Source organism: Trachymyrmex cornetzi, unplaced genomic scaffold (genome assembly GCF_001594075.2).
Source record: "Trachymyrmex cornetzi isolate Tcor2-1 unplaced genomic scaffold, Tcor1.1 scaffold748, whole genome shotgun sequence".
In the NCBI taxonomy this organism is placed as follows: domain Eukaryota; kingdom Metazoa; phylum Arthropoda; class Insecta; order Hymenoptera; family Formicidae; genus Trachymyrmex; species Trachymyrmex cornetzi.
Genome location: NW_017300079.1, coordinates 713,512 through 720,818, shown reverse-complemented (window position 1 = coordinate 720,818; position 7,307 = coordinate 713,512). Strand labels below are relative to the sequence as shown.

Below are 7,307 nucleotides of genomic sequence, written 5' to 3'. Positions count from 1 at the left end.
TTTATTTGTATCGCTCAGTGAAATATACTATTGATAATTTTCATGAGATATATATTTTTTAAATTCGCACGACTCATTGCATGACGTCTTTGGATGCGTCACAATTATTATATATAAGAGCAAATAATATTAGATATTTATATTCCGCGTTGAGAGAGAGAGAGAAAGAGAGAAAGATACACGGCAAAATCTGATGCTTCAAATTTTTGTATATTCTGAGTTTGTTATTGTCAGTTATTATTTCTTACACTATACACAAAAGTAACAAATAAATTGTGACGAGACATTTGAAACTGTCAAAGTATAAAACGACTTTACAACTTACTGAAAAAAAAAAAACATTTAAAAAATCTAGTGCTAACTTCACACCCAACATTACGATCGAATTAGTTCTGAATAACTCATTTTCCAGATAATATGCATATATGTCTAAAAATGAGACATAAGACGTCTAGACGTTTGTAACTTCGAAACATTTGATTGACCAATCAGAAGAAAGAATTTTACAAATTTATCAATGAAAGGTTGCGATCCACTTAACGTTACAAATGCTTCGAAGTTTTTGATTAACTAATCGAAAGAAAAAATTTTACTGACCAATGAAAGAATGCTTTGAAGTATTCGTAGCATCAAGTGGACTGTAACCAAAGAATGCTTCAAAGCACTTGTAGCATCACGTTGATTGTATGTATCCTAAATTGTCAAATTCACTGAAAGATTATAAAATCCCTACTATGCTGAATTTAAGTCCAGTATGGTAAAATAAACAAGTATATTATTTTAAGAAATTATAAGAAAAGATTTTAACGAAAGTATATTTATATACATATACAATTAACATGGATACGCGAAGTACAATTACAGCCAAGGTAAAATAATTTGCATATATAACTACTTTTTCTTAGAAATTATTTTCTATTAAATTATTCAAAAAAGAGATATATATATAGTTCTATAAAATGTAACAAATTGGAAAGCATTTTTATATTACAATAAGTAAATAAAAATACTAAATAATAAAAACTATCTTAGGTATTTTATGTACTAACATGGACATTTGTTGCAAGCTACTATTTTGTATGGGGTAGTAATGAGTCGAGCATATCTGTCGCATCTATCGATGAATCTGGTTGGAACACAGATGAAATTTTTGTAAATGAACTTACTCGTTAAAAAACAACAGAATGAGAAAGGATGATATGAAGGCATTCAATACTGCAGTTTCTTACAATTGGATACTACTTTAAATTGTATAATAACTTTATTCATTTCTCATCTTTAATCATGAGTTAGCAAGAACAGATAGTAATTTTATACTCAACTAAAGATCCTTGCACGAAATCTAATGTATAAATAAATATATCTTTGTAGTCCGCAATCATAAAATATACAATATACTATATATCAACATCTGTTTTTTTACATACATTATTTTTATTCAGAGACTATAGACTCTGTATACGTATATGTGTGTGCGCACGCAACATGCACGCACGCATACAAAACTAATGATTTTATTAACAATTTGTTTACATGTGCTTATGTACATGCATAATATACACATGTGTGTGTATGTGTCTGTGTATATTACACATACACACACAAACATATATATAAAATTCTATTATTCATCTTTGTTACTAATTGAGGTATCACTTTCATGTACAGAATTTTTTTCATTCACGCTATTTTTTTGATTATTTTGAAGCTGCGCTTGCCACATTGCATGATAGGTAGTAGTACTATGTGAAATCAATTCTTCGTGTTTGCCTCTTTCAATGATTTCACCATCTTTTAAGACAAGAATTTCATCCGCATGAATTATTGTGGATAATCTATGAGCTACAATGATAGTAGTTCGTCCAGCGCATACTCTGTTTAATGCTGCTTGTATATTACGCTCTGCCTGCGTATCCAAAGCGCTTGTAGCTTCATCAAGTAATACTATCTTTGGCGCCTTTAATATTGTGCGTGCAATTGCAACACGTTGTTTCTCACCACCGCTTAGCCGAAGACCTCTTTCGCCAACCTAAAAAAAAAAATAGTCACTTAAGAAAATAAGCAAACATACAATAAAAGAATTAATACAATTTTATTTTACGTAATTTTATTGAACTATAAACATAGATTCGTTTTTTTTATAGTTGCATATCTATAAACTTATTTACACATGAACGAAGTTTATGAGACAAGAAAAGGCAAAGAGATTTAGTAAAATTAAAAAATTACATAAAAAAAAGGGTATTCAGACAAGTCAATAGTTTTAACAAACCTGTGTTTCGTAACCGTTTGGAAATGTAAGAATCCTCTCATGGATATCTGCATATTTTGCAGCAGCAATTATATCTGCTTCTGGAGCATCGATACGACCATATTGAATATTATATCTTATAGTATTATTAAATAAAACTGTGTCTTGTGGCACAACGCCTATAAATTGTGAAAATAAATTATGAGATATCCATCAAAAATTTAACTTAATAGACAATGATAAAAAATGTTTGATGTAAAAGTACCTATGTTACTTCTGAGAGACGTCTGTTTGACAGTCTTTACATTCTGTCCATCAATTAAAATCGCGCCTTGTTCTACATCATAAAAGCGAAATAGTAATCGTATTATGGTACTCTTTCCAGCACCAGATGGACCAACTAGCGCCAATGTTTTTCCCGGAGGTACAATAAAGCTGATATTTCTAAGCACGAGTTTCTCAGAACTATATCCAAACGATACATTCGAGAATTCCACTTGTCCACGCTTAACATCCAATAATTCAGCCCCTGGTGCATCTATTACCTCTTGCTCTTCCCGAAGTAATTCAAACATATTTTCCATATCGACGAAATTTTTTTGAATGGCTCTTGATAGAAAGAATTATTCAAATAAATAAAGAGATAAAATTGTCTAAAATAATAGCTTATAAAATATGATCAATTAATAATATATATAAATCACAATTCTCTGCAACAATGCATGTGTTATATATATATAAATACGTCTATTTTTTAATATATATTACCTGTAATATGTACCAAACCAATTTAGCGGTACATAAAGTTGTACTATATAACTAGCGAACAATACATAGTCGCCAATTGTTAAACCTTGATGGAAGACAACCTGCAAGAAAATCAAATTATCATTGTAAATATCTCGTTACTATACAAATCCTTATGTTTACATAATAATTGTAATTTTTATCCACAAGTACTAGCCATATGTAAACATAATAGCGATCCAAGTAATAATCCACCAGAGATAATTATATTTTGCAAAATATTTAAGATATTCAGCGTAATCATTGATTTCCATTCTTGTACTTGGAAATCTAAAATTGCCTTTCTATAGCTTTCCACTTCGTATGCTTCGGCACCGTAATACTTCACTGTTTCAAAGTTCAATAAGCTATCAACGCTACGTGCTTTCTGTGCGTTGTCAGCCAAATTCATACGTCTTTGAAATTTTGTACGCCATTCCGTAACCACAATTGTTGCAGCTAAAAACAAATAAGATATTAATAAAGGAATGATTTGAATTTGTATTTCGTGATCCGCTTATTGTGACAGTGACTAAATTTACATGGCACCTTCAATCAGGTTTAATAACATCCGTAGTTATGAAACTGGCCAATCACAATCATTCCATTCTTCACAGGAATAGCTGTGATTGGTCAGTTTCATAATTATAGATATTATTAAACCCGATTAAGGGCCATAGTTCTGTTGCAAATGTGAACAGGGCTTAATTAGCAAAAGATTTTTAATTTCAATGAGTATTGCTATTATTATGTATCAGTATCTATTATTATTATTATTATTGTTATTATTAATATTATTATTATTACTATTATGCTTACCAATATAAAGAACCATAGTTACAAAAACGATGAGGCCAAACCATTTATTAAATGCACTGATGAAAAACAAAACAGCTACAATAATATCAATAATAGTTGGGAGAATTGAAAAAAGAATATAATTGAGCAAATTATTGATTGAGTCTGTGCCACGATCCATAATTCTTAATACTTCACCAGTTTTCCTTCCAAGATGCCAGCGCAAGCTCAATCCATGTAAATGCCTAAAAAAAATATATTTAAAATTATAAATATATTTATAATTAAAATTTTTAATTATAATTATGTTATATTTTATATGTTATAGCATTTATAGTTATTAATTATAAATATAAATTTTATTCTGTTTATAATCGAGATTCATAATTGGGGAGTAACGCGTTTTTGTAACGTCGTTACCGTAAGGTATCGCCTTTCGGTAACGATTGTTACTTTTTCTGCTTGTAACAGTAACGGTAATATCGTCACACTTTTCAAATAATATAATTATAACGAATTCAACTATTATTTTTATCGTTAGTTTAATTTATCTTTATATCTCTATTATATCGCTTCTAAATGCCATGGCTGCGTTTAGCAGAGAAAGCAGCTTTGCAGCTGTTGTGTAAAATTCTTCAATATAAGATTGGTTTTTGCTTATTTTTTTTTTTTGGTTCCTTGTGGATCTAAATATACAAATCGATTATATATTGAAGAATTTTACAACAGTTGCAAAGCTGCTTTCTCTGCTGAATACAACCATGGAAGGTCCTGTTAACACAGTGCGATAGCAGACATCCACTTACATCAGTCAATGCCTAGTAACCTTTCATTGCTTTAACAATGAGAATATTTTATTTTAAATTGGCCAATTAGCGATGATGAAATAAAAAACTAACTTAAAAAAGTTAATAAATTAAGTTAAAAATTATTAACTTATTAATTAATTACTAATCAATCTTGACAAAAAGTAACAGTAATGCGTTACTTTTACAAAGCAATGTTCTCAATCCTGTGTTTAATATGTATTATAAAAATATAATGTAATCGCAATTTTGTTTCCAACACAATTTTAATGCTTAAGAAACAAACTTTAATTTAAATTTACCTGAATAATTCTAACTCCACTTCACGAGTACTATATTGTTGAATACGAATCCAGAGAAAGGACCTTAAATTGTTCAACAAACCCATACCTCCAGTACCACCACCTTGTAGAAATTTAAATGTTACGTATAACAATACTATATCCCACCTGCAAAACATTGTAATTATAGAAATAACATTTTTATAAGTTAATAAAAGTGCATAATGAAAAGCTTAGTTATGTACCTAAATTCCACAGGAACAATAGAAACACTGTCTACAATTTTTTTATTATAAATTGGTACATAAAGATTTATCAAACGTCCAGATAGCAGCAAAGCGAAGCAAAATATTACTCTCAACTGAAGTAAATAATCTGACTTTGGCCATAAAAACGGCGCTAAAATTTTTATTTTGTACCATAAATTTCTCCATGTAGAAGTATTATCTGATCTCTACAAAATATTGTTGTATGAGTACTCTCAATCGTATACTACAGCATAATTACTTGTATTGCTTACTCTTTGTTGATAATATCGTGATCGTGTAACTGTGTCATCATTAAGCACACGATAATCAGTATCAAAAATGCTGGCAATGCCAGGAGCTCGTAAACCAAGAGCAAAAATCAACAAGTTACTAACATACCGCAAAATAAATAGAGCCATTTCGATTTGATCTGTTAAGCTATAAAAAAAATCAAAATTAGATAAATTAATTCTGGAACAAATGGAATGAAAATTGATTTTTAAAGATATATTGTCCTTTTTGTAGAAAATTTCTTTGCTTTTAATATTGACTTACGAATTCAAGTGGAACCACCATTCAAGCTTTCCAATATTAATCAAAACAAGATTTTCAGCGACAAATGCTAATGTCCAAAAACCTAGTAGCACTAATCCATGACCATGTGGTGGCACACTTGGCAATAATTTATGTCTTTCAACTTTCAATATATAAATTGAGTATGGATAAACAATTGCTGTCAATACTGTTGTTAATATCTATAAAAAATGTTAACATTTATACTACTATAAATTAATTCAAATTATCAATGTGAGTCACAGCAGTTATTGATACTAAAATACAAATAATAATTAACAAATACTAGTTCGCAGTAGCAGTACAAACTGCTATTGCAAACATATTGTATTTGATAATTATTATTTGTATTTTGGAGTCAATAATTGCTGCGGCTCACATTGGCAATTTAAGTTGATTTGTAATTTATCTGTTGAACCAAATAAATATATATTTGTTATATATAATTTATGCTACTAATAAACTATAAAACAAATTAATTGTTTGCTTTCTTATTCTTTGGAGTAAAATATGCAAAAAATGTCTAAAAATTAAAAAACTTTACAAATAAATATCATTGTTTTATAACGGATAAAATATTAGAAAAACAATTTATTTATGCTACTAATAAACTATAAAACAAATTAATTGTTTGCTTTCTTATTCTTTGGAGTAAAAGCACAAATATGCAAAAAATGTCTAAAAATTAAAAAACTTTACAAATAAATATCATTGTTTATTATTTTATCATTGATAAAATATTAGAAAAACAATTGAAGTCATCCTATACAGTGTATACACAATAAATAAAAACTGTAACTTCAATATACCAAAGGCTCATATTATATATAAGTATAATTCTCACCATATATCCGTAGACCTTTCTATCATCCAAGACTGTAGCTTGTAAAATTATTCTAATTATACTTAAAATGGGAACAAGATACAATACAAACTTTTGTAATGTATATAGTTTGCTTCTTGGTAATGTATTCTCATCAGTTTCGGTTCCATACTTGCGATATATCCAAAGTTGGATCGATCCAAATATAATTAAATATAAAAAAATTATACTCGTACAGACAGTATCCATGAAACATTTAGACACGCCATGGTCTATCCAGATATCATCAAAAGTTATATTTGGTGGACAATATCTCATTATAGTCATATTGCTAGACATCTGTGTTATCAGTCTTTAATATTGTTATATCACTCAATATCTCTTCTGATAATTGTTCAGTTTATGATACACAATCACAAAAATGAATAAAAAATATACCAATCGACGCAGTCGATTCTTTCGTGAAACGAAAGAATATAGCAAAAATAAGTGTCGCTCTGCTCCAAGAATCGAGATATTAATCTCTTAAAGATAACGATTATTCAGGTTAAGAAATCTGTCACAATCACACAACATTAACTTCTTCAGTGTGTCAAACAGTGATGCACATTTTGATTTGGCTCCCGGCAGTCGGCACCAGTGATGCACATTTGGCATTTGGCTCCCGGCACCACGGAAAACCCGCCCCACCACTTTTACCCCCACCAAGCAGGCACCGAGTCGGCCAACTTCGCCGCTGCG

At 29.5% G+C, this 7,307-nt stretch overlaps 1 protein-coding gene across 1 annotated transcript; it reads right to left on the bottom strand.

Moving 5' to 3' along the window:
• Positions 1-1,624: 1,624 nt before the first annotated feature.
• On the bottom strand, positions 1,625-7,207 carry Hmt-1 (ABC transporter ATP-binding protein/permease Hmt-1). Its single transcript, XM_018518230.1, has 11 exons — positions 6,588-7,207; positions 5,726-5,925; positions 5,443-5,608; positions 5,168-5,376; positions 4,944-5,090; positions 3,857-4,080; positions 3,216-3,496; positions 3,020-3,120; positions 2,517-2,860; positions 2,273-2,430; positions 1,625-2,029 (listed from the first exon to the last, which is right to left on the bottom strand). Exons 1-11 carry the CDS (start codon positions 6,903-6,905, stop codon positions 1,625-1,627), a joined length of 2,553 nt encoding a protein of 850 aa, XP_018373732.1. The 5' UTR covers positions 6,906-7,207.
• Between the last annotated feature and the right edge of the window lie 100 nt (positions 7,208-7,307).

Excerpts from the sequence above, each read along its gene's own strand:
- Hmt-1 (XM_018518230.1), bottom strand. The coding sequence starts at position 6,905 with ATGTCTAGCAATATGACTATAATGAGATATTGTCCACCAAATATAACT. Across the intron at positions 5,926-6,587 it reads GAAAGGTCTACGGATATATG|ATATTAACAACAGTATTGAC; the intron begins GTGAGAATTATA and ends CATTTTTTATAG. Across the intron at positions 5,609-5,725 it reads TGGTGGTTCCACTTGAATTC|CTTAACAGATCAAATCGAAA; the intron begins GTAAGTCAATAT and ends TTTTTTTTATAG.